The 17,689-nt window shown below is 43.0% G+C and overlaps 1 protein-coding gene across 2 annotated transcripts in view; it reads left to right on the top strand.

Annotated features, from left to right (window-relative positions):
* Positions 1 to 17,689, top strand: part of LOC121869934 (protein tramtrack, beta isoform-like) — a 93,366-nt gene that overhangs the window by 48,840 nt on the left and 26,837 nt on the right. For both annotated transcript variants that reach the window (XM_042371500.1, XM_042371499.1), the window contains exon 4: positions 16,354 to 16,620. In XM_042371500.1, the coding sequence (XP_042227434.1) occupies positions 16,354 to 16,620 (267 nt within the window). The remainder of the gene's footprint in view (positions 1 to 16,353; positions 16,621 to 17,689) is intronic.

Consider the following 17,689-nt stretch of genomic DNA (forward strand, 5'->3'; position numbering starts at 1 on the left):
TGTTGGGATCTGGGTAGACGTATAACTATATTCTAAATCCCCAACTCGTAACAAATGGCGACCGTGACAGGACACGACCTTAAGTACCATATTCCTTCCTCCCTTGTTACTCAGTGTTAATTATTCCTCCCAGTCACTTCTGTTCTCAATTGCTTTACGGTAGTTTAAAGTTCCCTTCATATGTGTGTGCATATATTGGTATTATCGTATAGTAAGAGTGACAGACGTAGGATATTAGGTTCCAAGTGTCATAAGGCTTACCTGTTATTACACGTGGCAGTTGTGTAGTAAGTCTTATCGAGTGTTGGGAAGAATCCGGATCTGTTTAATGCCGTACCCTCACTCCAGAGTAGGTTGTTCCATAGTCACTAGTTTACGGTGAAGTGATATCTTGGGACGCCACGCTCTACCAGGACCCCATAATTATAAAGCCTCAATTATTGTTCTTCTCATTATCTCATTCAGGGTCAATCATACCATTTATCAGGGTTGTTAATCCGGATCTTTATATTAATGCCGTAATACGCCCTACCTCTTTCAAGTATATCAGGTTGTTAATCCGGATCTTTATATTTATGCCGTAATACGCCCTACCTCTTTCAAGTCTCTTATCCTTATCTAAGGATCTTCTCAGAAGAACAATAATCATAAGTGTAATTTCCCTAGGTATAACTTGGTTAGTTTTCGGGACTTTCTGGTTATCCACTGCCGTGATATTTTCTAGGGTTATCCACTTATCTTATCTTTTGGACCATTAGTTAATTTATCCTATTTTTTCTTAACAATGGCCAATTAGGGTTTTTGATCTCCAGGATTTTATTGAAAATCCTTCCGTAGCTAAATTACGGTTAATATCCTGAAGAAAGAATGGAAAGAAATAGCCAACTATTATAATATCCCATTTTCACAGCAACTGACTAAGGAAATGTTAAAAATCATGTGATTGAAGTGCTGGTTCAACATGAAGTTTTAAAAGAATCCGCTGTTGACAGATTAACGCCTATGTCCAAGAAACTTCAACCACTATCCACCACCCCTCCTCACTCAGAAGTTGCTTCAGGTCTGGCTAGCCCTCAAGAAAAAACACAACGAATAGACGCCTTGGAACTAGAACGAGCTAGGTTCGAGTTCCAAATCAAAATGAAAGAACTCGAGTTGGAGCAGGAGTCGGAACAGGCCAAGTTGCAGCATGAAGAAAAGTTGGAACAGGCCAAGTTGGAACAGGCCAAGTTGGAGCACAAGTTGGAGCATGAGGGAAGGTCGGAACAGGCCAAGTTGGAGCATGAGGAAATGATGGAACGGGCCAAGTTGGAGCAGGAGGTTAGAACTACAGGTAAGAGAGATAGAAGTCACCTTAATATCGGAGTTTAGATCAAAGGAAGTGGCATTAAGAGAGAAAACTAGCTTTAACCCTGCTACTGCTTTCTTCCCCTTGTTCCCGGTTTGATGAATCCGACATGGACGGTCATTTAGGACTTCTTGGAGAAAAATAGCCGGAAGAATGGAGTGGCCGCCGACCAGTGGGTGTCAGTGTTAGTTCCTAAATTATATGGTAAGGCTCGTAGAGTTTTATAACTGTTTAGACCAGACTGATGAGACTATGATAACGTAAAAAGAATATCCTCACCTCTTATGCTATCAACAGATGGATAGCGGCAGAAGTTTCAGAACTAACCAAACCATTTTCCCCACACCTTTATGGTTGAGTTTGCTCAAGAAAAAGCTTAGGTTTTTTAAGAAGCGGTTAGAGGTTACAGAGACCTCCACATTTGGTGTGATTTGTTAAACTTGGTAGTCCTGGAGGAGTGGAAGAGCAAGATACCATTTCACATCTTGAAGCATGTGGAGGATCGTGGAGAGGTTAATTTAGGGCGTGCAGCTGAGCTGGCTGATGAGTACACCTTGCTGGTGGAGTCACTGTGCCGTAGGGAACGTGGTACTTTCCGACATGTTAGGTCCTCCTCTGATGATAACCTTGGGGACGTGAGTGGTAGGTCGAAAGGTCCCACACCTACCCCCCCTGATGCAACCAAGTTTTATTGTTCTTGCTGTAAAACCCAGGCCATACGATCCAGACTTGTAAACACCCAAAGTGTAGAATTGCTAAAAGTAGTTCCCTGGATCCCAAATCCAAACCAATAGCAAACACCAATGTGGAAAGGCCCCATCAGGATCTCTTCTCTTCATTCACCTATGAGGGAAAATTTTCAATCATAGAGGGGTCTCGTTCTTTCCCTATTCGTATACTACGTGATACGGGCGCAGCACAATCTATACTCCTGTTTAACGTCATTCCTGATATATCTACCGCATTTACTAATGAGAGTGTTCTAATTTCGGATCTCTCATCCCATTCTTCCTATCCTTTAGCTAAAGTGCACCTCCAATGTCCCTTGATTACTGGGGAAGTGCAAATAGCCATAAGGAAAGACTCAATGCCTGTGTGCGGCATTCATTTATTATTGGGTAATGACTTGGTAGGAGATCTAGTGGTTCCCAACATAAAGACAGTCGACTCTCCCTTACCTGTCAACTCCACCACTGACCTTAAAGAAACTATTCCTCATCTTTTCCCATCTTGTGCTGTCACCCGGTCACAGAGTGTGCGGAATGGGCCCTCTTCATCTAAAACCACCTCTAATATCTTCCTACCCACAGAAGATCTGTACAATAAGACTATTAGTAAGGATGAGCTCATTACAGCCCAACAATCTGATCCATCTTTGTTCAAACAGGTGATGAAAGACCCCAGTGTGGACCATTGTACATCTTCGGCTTACCACCCACCGTCCCAAGGTTGCTTGGAACGGTTCCATCAAAACTTTCAAGTCGATGCTAATAAACTATCTCCTCTCAACTATATAGTCCATACTCCTGATCGCAGAAAAGATTCACAACTTGTTCACATTAATCTCATGAAACTTTACCATTCCAGGCAGTAAGAGGAAGACATCCCAGAGGCTATAAGTCAACCTGTATTGCATACGGTTTTGTTGTGCCGGAGCCGAGGACAGATGACATGGACCTATTGGAGAATTTAGACTTCTCTACCTAAAGAAAACCCTGCTAACAGTCACATACTCAACAACTTTGATGAGTATTTTTCTGTTCTGAATCCATCTCAAGCAAAAGATCTCACTAAGTTATTATCAACATTTCCTAAAGTCACGTCAGACCTCCCAGGGTTTTGCAATATACTTAAACATGATATTAAGCTAATCTCAGATGATGTACAACCCATTAGGCAATCAGCATATCGACTAAATCCACAAAAAAAGAGATTATGAAAAAGGAGGTAGATTTTTGTTAAACATAACTTAGCTGAGCCTAGTAATTCTCCCCCTGGGCTTCACCTTGCCTCTCATTCCAAACCCGATGGCACTTTCGCTTCTGTACCGACATCGTAAAGTGAACCAGGTCACTGTCTCAGACTCCTACCCTTTAATTTAACGAAGATATAATAGACAGCATAGGCCAGCCAAATTTATCAGCACGGTGGACTTATTGAAAGGATATTATCAAGTGACTCACGGATAGGGCCAAAAATAATCTCGGCATTTATAACTCCATTTGGTCTTTTTCAATATTTGGTTATGGCGTTTGCCTTTTTCTAATGCTCCGCTTTCACATTCCAGAGGGCCATCAACTTCCTAATTCAGGACCTAGGTGGGACGTTCGCCTACCTGGATGACCTGGTGGTGGTGTCGGACAGCTGGGACGAACATCTGGTGCGTTTGGAGATACTGTTTGCACAACTGCAAGAGACTGGATTCACCATAAACCTGGCTAAATCTGCTTTTGGCCGGGCCTCAGTGACTTACCTGGGACACATCGTTGGGCATGGTATGGTGAGACCCAAGGACGCAAACGTTAGAGCCATCTTGTCCTTTCCCACTCCAAGGACGAGGAAGGAACTCGTGCGCTTCCTGGGGATGTGCGGCTACTACCGTCGGTTCTGCAGTAACTTCTCCAGCGTGGCCGGACCCCTCACAGACCTTACCAGTTCTGCGGTCCCTTACATCTGGAACCAGAGGTGCGACCAGTCTTTCCACCGCCTCAAAGCCTTCCTTGCCTCCAAGCCTGTAGTCCACCCCCCTGACTACACCTCGCCCTTCCATCTGCAAATCGACGCTTAGTGGTGTCGGAGGGGGCTGTGCTCCTACAACCCGATTCCAACCATCGATGTTCTTCACCCTGTGGCATATTATCTGCCAGTTGAAAACATCAGACCAACTACTCGACCATAGAGAAGGAGGCCTTGGCTCTGGTGTTGGCACAAAGAAGTTTGAATGTTACCTCCAGTCTGCCCACAAACAACTCCTAGTCTTCACCTAATTATAACCCACCGGACGCTCATCCAAACCAACAAGACTCCAACCAGCGAATCTCCCTGGGCTCTCTCACCCAGCCCTACACCCATAAAGTCCGCACAAGGTCGATAACCTGATTGCAGACTCCTTATCCCGAGCTCCAGTGGAAATGCAGCAGCTACTCTCCAGACGCACCAGGTGATCACCTCCTTCGCGCCCGCGCTACGGAGGTCTTTGGAGGGGGGGTGTGTTACGAACCCCTCCACCCAGCACTACGAAGCACGCCATCTATTGTCCTGATCTACCTACCCAGCACCACGAGCAACGCCATCTAGGGACGAGACACGAGTATGACTCGCCTTAGTTACCACTCCGAGGTTTCCCTTCTCCCTATCCTGGTTGTTGCGTCACCTCCTCAGTCTTCTTTGTCAGCTCCAATTCGAGGAGAGGGACTTGGCTCTGGGAAGTGACCACAGGATCATCTATCCTCTAAACCTACGTGCAGTGACTACCTACCGTCTTCTACAATACTCAGCCTTACTCGTCAGCCATCTCAGCTCCTCACTTAAGTACTATTATCTTGTATTAATTTCCCCACGTCCACTTGCTTCGAGATTGTTTTATGTTTATTAATATGTATATACTGTTAATGTTTAGGTTAAGTTTGGTTAAGGGTAATTTATAAGCTGAATATTTTGTTAAGGGATTTATGGTACTCTATTATATACAACGAAAACTCGCATCCTTTGTCTACCCTTTTATAGTCCGATTGTCTTTGTTTTTTTTTTATTGTTGTTACCTGTTGGGATCTGGGTAGACGTATAACTATATTCTAAATCCCCAACTCAGAATAACAGAGTGTTGGGAGGAAGGAAGACCACTTTTACATTGGGGTGACGATATTACAGTAGGGGCGAGTGTCCTGGTGCGTTGTCAAGCAGCAACAAAATCTTGAATGGCACATTCTGTTGCTCACAGAATTTCTTTACATCGGGAACGAAACAGTCATCAAACCAGGAGAGGGACAGTGTAGAGAACATCCACGCCTTATGTGCGGTCAGCCAGTGGACATTTAGCTTGGTCATGTCCATGCTCTTGTAGGCGTGCGGCTTGCGTGCTGTGTGGATCACCGATAACTTGAGCTTACAGGTACCAGAGGCATTGGTGGTAAACAGGACGGTGATGCGCTCCTTCTGCAACTTCCGGCCCCGACACTTGCTGGCATTCTTCACAACGAAGGTCTTAGAAGGTAGCTTTTTCCAAAAAAGACCACATTCGTCCATGTTAAACACCTGGTCGTCGGTGTACTGTCCTTCCTCCATAATCTCACGTAGAAACGGAGGAAATTCCCTAGCCGCAACACGGTCAGCACTAGCTTCTTCACCACCAATGTTGATATTGGTGATCTTGCTCCTCTTCTTAAACCTCTGTAACCACCCAGAGGAAGCATTAAAGGGTTTGGGCTCTGTAATTCCCATCTTTCGTGACACTGCAGCATACAGTTCACGTGCGTACTCCTTAACTGAGCGCGTGTCCACCGCCATGTTCCGTCGCGCCTGACGCACCAAGTAGCTCACAAGTAACTTTTCTCTCTTGAGAAGCACCCGGTTGTGGCAATACTTGATCATAGAAGCACCTGTAGACTTTGTGATGTTCATGTGCTCCTTTATCTTGGCTGCATCCTTCTTAATTGTCCTGATAGTTGATTCGTTAACACCATGCTGGCGTGCGAGATCAACCTGTCTTGTTCCTTTCTCCAACTCTTGTATGATATTACATTTTATTTCGTAGCTTAAGGAACGTCGTGTCTTCTTTGGCTTAGGGCGGCTGGGTCCAGGTAATGCAAGGTTCCTTGTGGTGGTGGTGGTGGTCCGGTGGAAGCCATTCTTATGGAACAATGGATACCGATATACACGGTGTAGCCTGGAGGGGTATAACTGACGCGGTAGGTCAAGGGGCTTGAACGCTCCCGCGGCGGGGCACGTCATAGTACTACATTAAACAAATCACAGCTTGCAGGGAGGGAGGTAAGGATGCTTTGCCCAATCACAGTCCGCTACGTCATATGATGTCACCGATAACGCAACAAAGACATACACTGCGCAACCTACTCGCGCAGCTTACACAACATGGCGGGAGAGGGCGGGAGAGATGGCAGGAGGTTTGGATCCAAAAATGGTGCGGCGCAAGAGGACCGCCAGCCTCTCTCCACGTAAAGGGGTACACGCACCGCGGAACGTGAGAATTCCGTGTTCGGCAGGGTACCGCGTAAACGTGGAAACGCGTAAAATGGGACTGCGTAAAGCGAGGGTTGACTGTATATGATATGGGCGTGAATAGAGGTGTGTGTTACAGCAGACAGCGTGATATTTTCCAAGAGTAAATGATGCATCTGACAGGAGCTGATTTTATTTACACAAACACCACTGTACACATAAAATATTGTTCATACTGTTAACAAAATAATGTATACCATTGTACTACTATACTGTATATACTGTGCTCACCAGCAGATGCTGTCATCTTTAGCCTAGAGTAGGCAGACACTGTTCCATCAGCTGTAATCACATCCTAACACTTGTGATGGAGGTTGGGTGGGAGATTATTGGGTCATTTTACTAACCTGAACTGATGCAATGTCAGGTCACCCATTGCTGGGTGGGGGATTAGTGGGTCTTATGACCTGAAGATGTCTTGAATGACACTATTTTTTACATAAGTAATACAGTAAAACCTTGATTAACCGCCCACATATGGGGGGAAGGGTTCGACAGATAATCCAAAAGGTCGGTTAATAGTAAATAAAGTCTACGGAAATGAAACATACGTTTTCAAAGTACCTTTTCCTAACCTACCTCATTTAAGTCCCTCTATTCATTTTTTTTCATTTGCCATTCATATTTCAATATCATTTGCTTTAAAACATTAACCACTTTAGTAAATAAATATGAACCAGCACAGAAACCATGAATAAAAAAAGGAAAAGTCAGAGAACATATGGCATCATAAAAATTGTGACCAAGGCCCAGGTTACTGATCTGACTTTCTGCCTCATTTACATACAATTGCAGGGTCTCAATTATTTCTCTTGCCATTGACAATACAACATGCATATATTGTTTCTCACTCTTGATTTTTTTTTCATTTTTGCATTTCTTTATGGTTCTTTATTATTATTATTATTATTATTATTATTATTATTATTATTATTATTATTATTATTATTATTATTATTATTATCATTATCGTTATCATTACATTATCGCCCCCCAGGCCATTGCCCTCCAAAAATAAAAAAAATGGTCCTACAATGCTGTTCAAAGTTTTAGTGTTGTGTATTTATCTAGGAAACACCCCTGTAAATTTTCTTGGAGATCGGTGCATGTTTGAGCTAGCACTGTCGGCTTTACAAAATAACAAGGAATATTATTATCTAATGAACAAATTTAGTGGAATTTCTTTTATTAGACTTATAAGATATACTAACACCAAGCAAATGATCGATCATATCAGTCTTAATACCCCTAAAACAATATTATAGATTAGTACAAAATACAATAATCCCAATAATTGCATTTCTTGGTTCAAGACCCATTTCTCTCAACTGGCGTACAATGAAAAAAAGAAATACTACTACCCCGCAATGCCTGGAGTGTTTGAGGAGCGCCAGCAGGAGATGGCTGACTTCTTCTGTGAATCTCTAGCCCAACCATTTACACGTGGCGACTACAAGGAGCTGGTAGAGCTTTGTCTGCTGCTTGTAGCTAAAGGATCCGAGCCAGTGAACTTCACGATGGTCTACCCTGGCGCACTTCACAAAGCAAGGTGGATGGCTAAACTGCTCTATGCCCTCAAGATTGTTCTTTTGTCAGACCAGATCAAAGAGCAGTTTCCCAAAGTCAAGGTTATGACTAAAAGTCAAATCAGCAAGTTAGAACAGTTTGTTGTGTTCACAGTCGCTGTTTATGTCCCATGGTGGATTGTTTGCCCTGTTCCAGCAAGTGCGCCATTGAATGACTTGAATTTGGTCGAAACCTTGGCTGAATTTGCCCCATATGACGCCACAATAGTTGACAAAGCACGTGTGGCACTCGGTAGACACACTTGGTACCTAACTGAGGAGTTGGCCCCACTGGCTTTGTTCTCGTCCCAAGTACAAGAAAGGACAAAAGAGGAGATGAGGAAGGCCCTTCTTTGCCATGAAGGTACTGAAGTTACTAAGAGAGTGGGGCTCAATCATGGAGGCTATGGAAAGCCATATCTTCCCCCTGTCCCAGAAAGTGGCACTGCCCTGGTGGCCCTAATTGGGCCTGACTCAAGCCGGTTCTTCACCATTTTAGGCATGCCCTATCAGTTTCTCCACAGTCCAGCCAGTGAATGGGCGGATCATGACGACTACCTGAACATGAAACGGGTTGTGGACAAGCTTCAGGTCGTCAATGAGGCTGCAGAGCGTGGTGTAAAACTTTGCCATGATTTTCTTAATGTTGCCAGGGATGAGGAGCGCTTTCAAGAAGTCCTTCAAGTAGTTGAAAATGACAGACTCCGCGTTCCTAATCAGCGCAAACGATCATCCGTTTCCGAACAGAAATCATGGTTTCTTGCTCTAGAGAAATAATACCTTGTGAATATATGATAAAACCCCTTAATGTACCATGAGAGAATAAGAATGATTAATTTTTTTGTGTTCGTGATAACAGCTTTTAATTAAGACAGGCAAATGATTTGTGTTTATATCCCTTATGGTGGTTGTGTAATCTCATATACAGTCATGCGCCGGTTAACATCCTAGATATGTTCTTGGAAACGTGATGTTAACCGAAATGGACGTTGTCCGATCATCGCATAAACTTTGTATTTATACTTACGTGTAAGTGGAATACTATACAGTCAACCCTCACTTTACGCGGTTAATGTAACCGGCAGGGTCCCGCGGAAAGTGAGGAACGCGTAAAGTGAATAGCATAACATATGGGATTAAATGAAATAGAGTCCGGGCCGACCCCCAAACTCCACTTTTTGAAGACACACAACTATGTTGTTGTAAAAATTTTATCTTAACTTTATGATGGTATGAAAAAACAAGTAATATAGAAGAGGTTAGGTTAGGAAAAATAAAGGTTAACATAGGAAAAATAAAGGTTAGGTTAGGAAAACTAAAAGTTAGGTGGAACACTTACGTTAGTAGAAGAGATGGGTCGGCGTACGGGAATGGAGGCTGGTTCCGAGGCAGAGGGCAGGCTACTGGCCCTCAGGTGAATCACCATTACTAGGTGAATCATCATCACTGTCACTTACAGTTGTCAGGGCTTCCCTGACAAATCCCTCAAAGTCAACTTCACTGTCACTATCACTGGCTTGGGCTGGCTGTGGTGGGTTGCGGGTGAAGAAATCTGTTATGCTTTGCTGACGGCTGGTGTTGATGTTGTCGTGATACACCTTGATATAGGGCTCCATAGTCTGAAACAGCTGGGTAGTGAAGATTTCATACCTGTTTGCGTCAGGGTCGTCGGAAAGGAGGAGCTTGGCTTTCTCGATACACTCGATGGCACCCCTAACATTACTATGGGATAAGTGTTGTTCTTCTTGGGATGACGCACCACCTGCCTCTTCACTGACGTCGTCATCATCATGTACCATCTCCTCGGTAGTCACATCAGGTTCCATTATCACCTCCATGATGTCGTCGTTGGTGGTCTCGGAGAAGCCTGGAACTGTAACACTCTGCGCAGCTTCTCTGGCAAGGTCCACTGCTACTGCAACAGTCTGAACCTCACCAGTCACAGATTGACTCCTCCTCTCACCTGGTATTCCATGCAACACATGTCTCCATGCGTGACGAATTGTAGCAATAGACAGCTGATCCCATGCCTCCACCAAGAAGTCCACAGCTTTCTTGATGTTAAATACTCTCCAGAATTGTTTGAACAGTATTTTTTGCTGTGCCAACTGTTGATCCTCATCTTCTTCGCTCTTGCTATCAGTGGTGGTGTCACTCAGGTTAAGCAACTCTTCCCTGGTGTTGGTGTAGTCGTTCAGGAGCTTGAATTTTTTCGTAGAGAATGCAGCTTTTACATTACAGATTAACTCTTGGTCCATGGGCTGTAATATAGACGTAGTGTTGGGAGGAAGGAAGACCACTTTTACGTTGGGGTGACGATCTAACAGTAGGGGCGAGTGTCCTGGTGCGTTGTACAGCAGCAACAAAATCTTGAATGGCACATTCTGTCGCTCACAGAATTTCTTTACATCGGGAACAAAACAGTCATCAAACCAGGAGAGGGACAGTGTAGAGAACATCCACGCCTTACGTGCGGTCAGCCAGTGGACATTTAGCTTGGTCCTGTTCATGGTTTTGTAGGCGTGCGGCTTGCGTGCTGTGTGGATCACCGATAACTTGAGCTTACAGGTACCGGAGGCATTGGTGGTAAACAGGACGGTGATGCGTTCCTTCTGCATCTTCCGGCCCCGAATCTTGCTGGCATTCTTTACAACGAAGGACTTGGAAGGTAGCTTTTTCCAGAAAAGACCAGATTCGTCCATGTTAAACACCTGGTCGTCGGTGAACTGTCCTTCCTCCATAATCTCACGTAAAAACGGAGGAAATTCCCTAGCCGCAGCACGGTCAGCACTCGCTTCTTCACCACCAATGTTTATATTGGCGATTTTGTTCCGGATCTTAAACCTCTGTAACCACCCAGAGGAAGCATTAAAGGGTTTGGGCTCTGTAATTCCCATCTTTCGTGCCACTGCAATGTACAGTTCACGTGCGTAGTCCTTAACAGAGCGCGTGTCGACCGCCATGTTCCGTCGCGCCTGACGCACCAAGTACCTCACAAGTAATTTTTCTGTCTTGAGAAGCACCTGGTTGTGAAAATACTTGATCATAGAAGCACCTGTAGACTTTGTGATCTTCATGTGCTCCTTTATCTTGGCTGCATCCTTCTTTATTGTTCGAATCGTAGATTCATTCACACCATGCTGGCGCGCCAAATCAACCTGCCTTGTTCCTTTCTCCAACTCTTGGATGATGGTATACTTCACCTCGTAGCTTAAGGAACGTCGTGTCTTCTTTGGCTTAGTGCCGCTGGGTCCAGGTAAGGAAAGGTTTCTCTCTGGGGGCAGTGGTCTGGCGGAAGCCATTTTACAGAACAATGGATACACGTTTACACGGTCTGGCCTGGAGGGATGAAACTGGCGCGGCTAGGTCAAGCATTGTCTTTCCTCCCTCCCTCCCTCCCCCGGGTGGACACGTCATAATACTTAAAGCCAATTACAGCTAGCAGCAGAGGGGGGTAGGGATGCATGGCCAATCACAGTCCGATACGTCATATGACGTCAGTGATAACGCAACAAAGACACACACTGCGCAACCTTACCGCGCGGCTTGCCCAGGCGGAGGGAGGAGGGAGGGAGGGAGGAGGAGGGAGAGGCGAGAGCACAGGCAGGCAGGCGGGTGGGGCGAATCTAAAAATAGTGTCGCGCCGAACACTCTCCGTGTAATGGGGTTCACGCACCGCGTAATGTGAGCACGTTAGGTTCTGGCAGGGCACCGCGTTAACGTGGAAACGCGGAATGTGGGACCGCGTAAAGCGAGGGTTGACTGTATACGTACATATACACTTTTACTCTTAAATCACTACTGTAATGTGATACAGGTGATTAATTTTTTTCTCTTGTGCAAAATACATGACGTTTATATTAAAAGTATTCACTTATTTACAAGGATTCCAGCAATGCCAAGCAGATGCGGGAGAGAGAGGGTGGGAGCGAGCGAGGGGGCGTGGGGGCAGGGGAGGTAGTACGTTTGACAGTTGGCACAGGCCCAGGTCTAACTTGTGTATATTTATCAGTTCTTAGGTGACTAAGCTTCTCTCTTATAAAAAGCCAGTGAAATGACCTGGGTGAATATAATTAACATAGCTGGGATTCTTGTAACATACTGATTGATTTGAATATAAACATGCTATAATTTGCACTAGACAAAACAATTTTAGTACCGTAATCAAATTAGTACATGTGCACTCCAGCTTTGCACTAAGGTCATTTATTTCTATTAGGTTTCTTTTAGTATGGTGTGTGCATGTAAATGGATGAAAATAAATGAAGAAATCTATGTAAATCTACCCAAAAATACAGTTGAAAAACTTTTTTTATAAAATGTACTATAGCACTGTACACTAATGTACAACAATTTTTATCTCGAGCAAAATATATGACGTTTATATTCAAATTATTGGCTGTCTTGCAAGGATTCCAGCAATGCAAATTATAATCTCCTAACTTTAGTCTGAGATATTATATAAGATAAAAACTGTAAGCCTAAAAGCCTGGCTGGGGGAGGGACATAGCCAGCCACGCCACCCAGCGAGGGGTTGGTGGGGGGGGGGGGTTGAGGTGATAAGTTTGAGGCGAAGGTCTCTGTGTGTTTATTTAACAGTCCTACTAAGCTTCTCTCATTTTAAAATGCCAGTGATATGACCTAGGAGAATATAATTAACATAGCTGGGATTCTTGTAAGATACTGATTTATTTGAATATAAACATGTTGTAATTCGCACTAGACATAACAATTTTAGTACCGTAATCAAATTAGTACATGTGCACTCCATTTGTACAGTATTTCTTTTACGTTTCTTTTAGTATGGTGTGTGCATGTAAATGTATGAAAATAAATGAAGAAATTTATGTAAATCTACCCAAAAATACAGTAGAATTTTTTTTATAAAATGTACTACAGGGTCATGACCAGGGGCATTATCCATAAGGAGAAGAGCCTTTAAAGGGAGTTTATTGGTGGTTAGGTAGCTCTTCACAGAAGGGCAAAACACCTCAACAGCCCATTCATTAAAGAGCTGTCTTGTCACCCATGCCTTACGGTTGGATTTCCAATAAATTCCAAGTTGTCCTCTTACCACCTTTTGTTGCTTGAACACCCTGGGGTTCTCAGAGTGGTAGACAAGCATAGGCTTCAGTCGGAAATCCCCTGAAACCTTGGCACCAAGCATAAAAAAGTGAGACGATCCTTCATGGGTATATGCCCAGGTAAAGAGGCTTCATCTGGTGATGAATGTCCTTTTGGGCATTTACTTCCAGAACAGCCCAGTTTCGTCCTCATTGAACACTTGCTGTGGAAGATAGTTTTCTTCCTCCACCAGTTCCTTAAACTCACTACAAAATTTGCTGCTCCTTCTTTATCTGCACTGGCAGCCTCACCATGCCTAATAACACTGAAAATGTCACTTCTTTTCTTAAATTTCTCGAACCAGCCCTTGCTGGCTCTAAACTCTTCAAACTCTGTGCCAAAAGAACTAGGTTGCTCTTCTTTCAAATGTTCGTAGATTTCCCTGGCTCTTTCACAAATAACTTCAGTCGAAATTGAATCTCCTTTCATTTGTTTTTCCTTAATCCAAATGAGAAGTAACCTCTCTGTTTCTGCAATTAAGGACCTACCTTTAAAAACTCTGGTAGATTTGTCTCTCACTTTCACTTCTTTAAACTTGTCTTTCTGCGCAAGAATTGTTGACACAGTTGATGCCGACATGCCATATTCTTGACTAAGCACATTTGTTCTAATGCCTTCTTCATGTTTCCTTATGATTTCCTGTTTCACCTTGATTGAAATTGCCTTTCTAGATTTCTTTGGACCCATGCTGGATTCAATAACAATTTCACCACTAAAATTTTAAGTTTAATTGCTGTAAATAAAGATTATTTTCTTTAAATCAACACTGCACTACACTATATATTATCAATATGTTAAATAAATTTGAGAATAACCAATAATTGTACTGTAAAAATGTAAAAATATTTATGTTCAAGAGAGCCACAAGCAAGATGTTACCTCCTCTGACCAGAGATACAAACTGATGCCTTGGTGGGTGAGTGAAGTGGCTGATTGGCACACCAAAAACTAGTTTCCTGTACTGCAATTATGTTAAATAAGTGTTAAAATTACTAATAATTTTAATATAAAACTTTGAAAAATGTTTAAAAGCACAACCTTCTTGATATTTTCTCAAATGGGAACGAATTTAAGCCCTAGAACCGATTACTGTATTGGCGGACTAATATTCCAGCTGGTGAGCAAGCAAAAACATGGTGACATGTTTTCGTAAGAATTTCGTTAACCGAATTTTTGTTCGTTAACTGAATTGAATATTCTTACAGAAGGTAATTCGTTAACCGAAATTTCGTTTACCGAGGCGTTCGTTAACCGAGGGATCACTGTAGTGTTCTCGGAGATGTTTATAAACTTCAAATAGGTCACCCCTTGCCCATCTATAGTATAAGCTTGGTTATAGGCATTCTAATCTCTCTGAATAACTGAGGTGCCATAGTGTCGACACCAGTCTGGAGGCCCCCCTTTGGACAATTTCAATCAACTGACAGTCTCTAGCATATCTCAGGGACCAGACGGAGTGAGAGTACTCCAGGCGGGGAAGCACCTTACTCTTGAAGATCGTCATAAGGGACGGACCGTCTAGATATCTGAACGACCTTCTTATAAGACCTACTAGTTTAGTTGCTTGATTCACCTTCTTCTCACAATGGGCCGAGAACTTCAGTTCGTTGTCACCATACACACCAAGGTCCTTTTCACATTCGGTCTCTACTGATGCTGTTTCTTCATCCCGTTGGGATGTGTGATACACTTCTTTACTGTTTGTACGTCCCAGGTGCATCCTCTTATACTTCATGACATTGAATGTTAACAGCCATTTCTTCGACCACTCTTGAAGCTGACAGAGATCTTTCTGTAGCTCTTCACAGTCTATTTGGTTCTTAATTTCCTTGAATAATTTGGCATCATCCGCAAGGTGATTTTGCAGTGAAATTTGTGAAACCAAATATCCAAACTTAAGTAATCAAGTATAAATCACTGGTTTGAACTGCTGGCGATGGTGTCGGTGTCACCATCAAAACAAAATTGTTGCTTGGGAATTGGCGTTCAATTTAAATAATTTGTTCCAGAACATAGCCCATTTTCCAAGCGTTCTGGAAACGGGACTCCAGATAGACAGTCCCATACCTGTGCTCATAACATAGCTATAAAAAAATATTGACAATTGAGTGTCCAACTATTGAAACTATAAAGAAAATTAAATTGCCACTTATATAAACTACAGTGTATAAAGAAAGTTAAAAGGCCAACTATTGATGGGGTAGACACAGTTCCCACACACACACACACACACACACACACACACACACACACGCACGCACGCACGCACGCACGCACGCACGCACACACCTACCTATTGCCCTGGGCACGTGTAACAAAGTGTTTCCATTTTCCCAGAGTTAGGCTGCATTCACACCAAACGAGTCAAGTCACATCGAGTCTTGACTCTACGTGACTCGCCATTCAAAAGGACATTATTTTGTTTGTAATTTTGCAGAAGCTGTTCACACCCGGGGGGTTGAGTCGATTCGAGTCACACATAGTCGAGTCGATTCATGAAAACGGCCAGACCCATTTTTTCATCAGTCATCACGAGTCCGTTGTGGTGGAGGATTTTATAAATCTTGTTTGGGAGTGTCCTGCTCTCTATGATCTCTGTTATTCTAGAGAAATGGTAGAATTTGTCTGGATGGTTCACCAAGGCTGGGAATAAATGACTAAAGGCACCAAAATCTGGTCTTTTGGTGTTGAGTTCATGCACCCATACTCTGTTCCTCTTCCTCCTACGCCGCTGAATTCACAACAGATTATGCGAGGCTGCGAGAGAATGTGTGTCCATACCGCTTACATCTGACAGGATACTGACAAACGTGACTCTTCCTGACTCTTTCTGTGTGAACGGAAATTAGTCAAATTGACTTATTGGCTTATTGTTAGGCCTTTTGTAAGTAGAATTATGTATCTTTGAATTTTCCAACAGTTTTCAATAAAATTTTGGGAAACTGAGTACAAACGATATGAATGGATGGGTTTTGCTCATACAATAAAATAGTTTCACATTTACACTTTCTGCAAGTATTATTATCTGTTAGCCAAAATAGGAGAAAATATCATCCTCACTTGGCTCTTGAATTACAGGTCTTACAGAGGGATCTACCAGGGTTACTACGAGCTGCTGAGTGTCTCAAAATAAAAGGTCTGGCAGTACCTGATGAAGCACCAAAGAAAGAGGAATGTGAAGTTCCTGCTGCAGAATGGGATCATGGACCACCAAGAAAACGATCAAAATTTGATGAATGTGTAGACAATTCACAACTTCCGGAACCACTCATTCCCCAGCCTGAAGAAACAGACTACTCAGTATTATATCCCAATCAAGAAAATGGAGATTCTATAGATATTCAGGTAAATAAGTTTTGAAGTACAATACAATACAGTATATTACTGGAATTTATGATTACCTTTTACGGTACAGTATCTTAACTCTTATCTTTATGTGGCATGTTTTATATGCTCATTTTTATGCCTTTTAACAAGGTCCTATTTTGATGACCACTAAATTTACATTTCGAGTAATTAAACATATTTTTTTAAGTTTTCATTCAATCTCACTCAAATTCCATTGTCTTGACTCATTTGAAATTGAGTCACCATTATTCATGACTTTATTTTTTACCTCAGAAATTGCACTCATGGATGTTGATTTTAATCCATTGTACAGCTGATATGAGGTCAAATTTTGTATTAGGTAAGTTATGTAGGGAAAGTGTATGCTTGGTGAAAGATTTAAAAAAAGAATGGAAACAAGGTGGAAGTGGGGGTGGGGGTTGGGAGAAGAAGAATGGGGAAGTGTAGTCCAAGAAAGGGCAGCTGTGTGGGTGTAAGAGATTAGGAATGAAAACCAACAAATGGATATACAGTAAACCCTTGCCATTTGCGGGTTTGAAATTCGCAATTTCTACGATTCGTGGTAAGCAGATGGTGGCTGTGGTGGCTAGCTTGCGAGCCTCTCCTGCAGCGCAATGAGTTATCCCACGCACCCGCAGCGTCTCCTCTCCCTCTGTTCGCAGCCATTGCCTGTGACATAGCATCTCGTGTTGTACTCTCAAAACTTTAGTGTTTCTGTGTGAAAATTGCCCCTAAAAGACTGCCTAGTGTCAGTGCTAGTGATGCACGTGGAGTGAAATGTAAATGGCAAAGAAAGTTGAATTATTAGACAAGTTAAAGGAGGGGATGCGTGCTGCCGCGGCTGGTCAGTTGTTTGGTGTGAACAAATCCACAGTGCGGCACATAAAAAAGAATAAACAAGTAATTCGTGATTCTGCTCAAACAACTGCTCCTGCAAGTGCTAAAGTGGCACAGGTTGTTCGTGACAAGAACATAGTAAAAACAGAAAAAGCACAACATTTGGATTAAGGACCAGCAACACAAAAATTTTTCGATCGATAGTAACGTGATTCATAAGAAGGCTTCA

This window comes from Homarus americanus, unplaced genomic scaffold (assembly GCF_018991925.1).
Source record: "Homarus americanus isolate GMGI-L3 unplaced genomic scaffold, GMGI_Hamer_2.0 scaffold14467, whole genome shotgun sequence".
NCBI lineage: Eukaryota > Metazoa > Arthropoda > Malacostraca > Decapoda > Nephropidae > Homarus > Homarus americanus.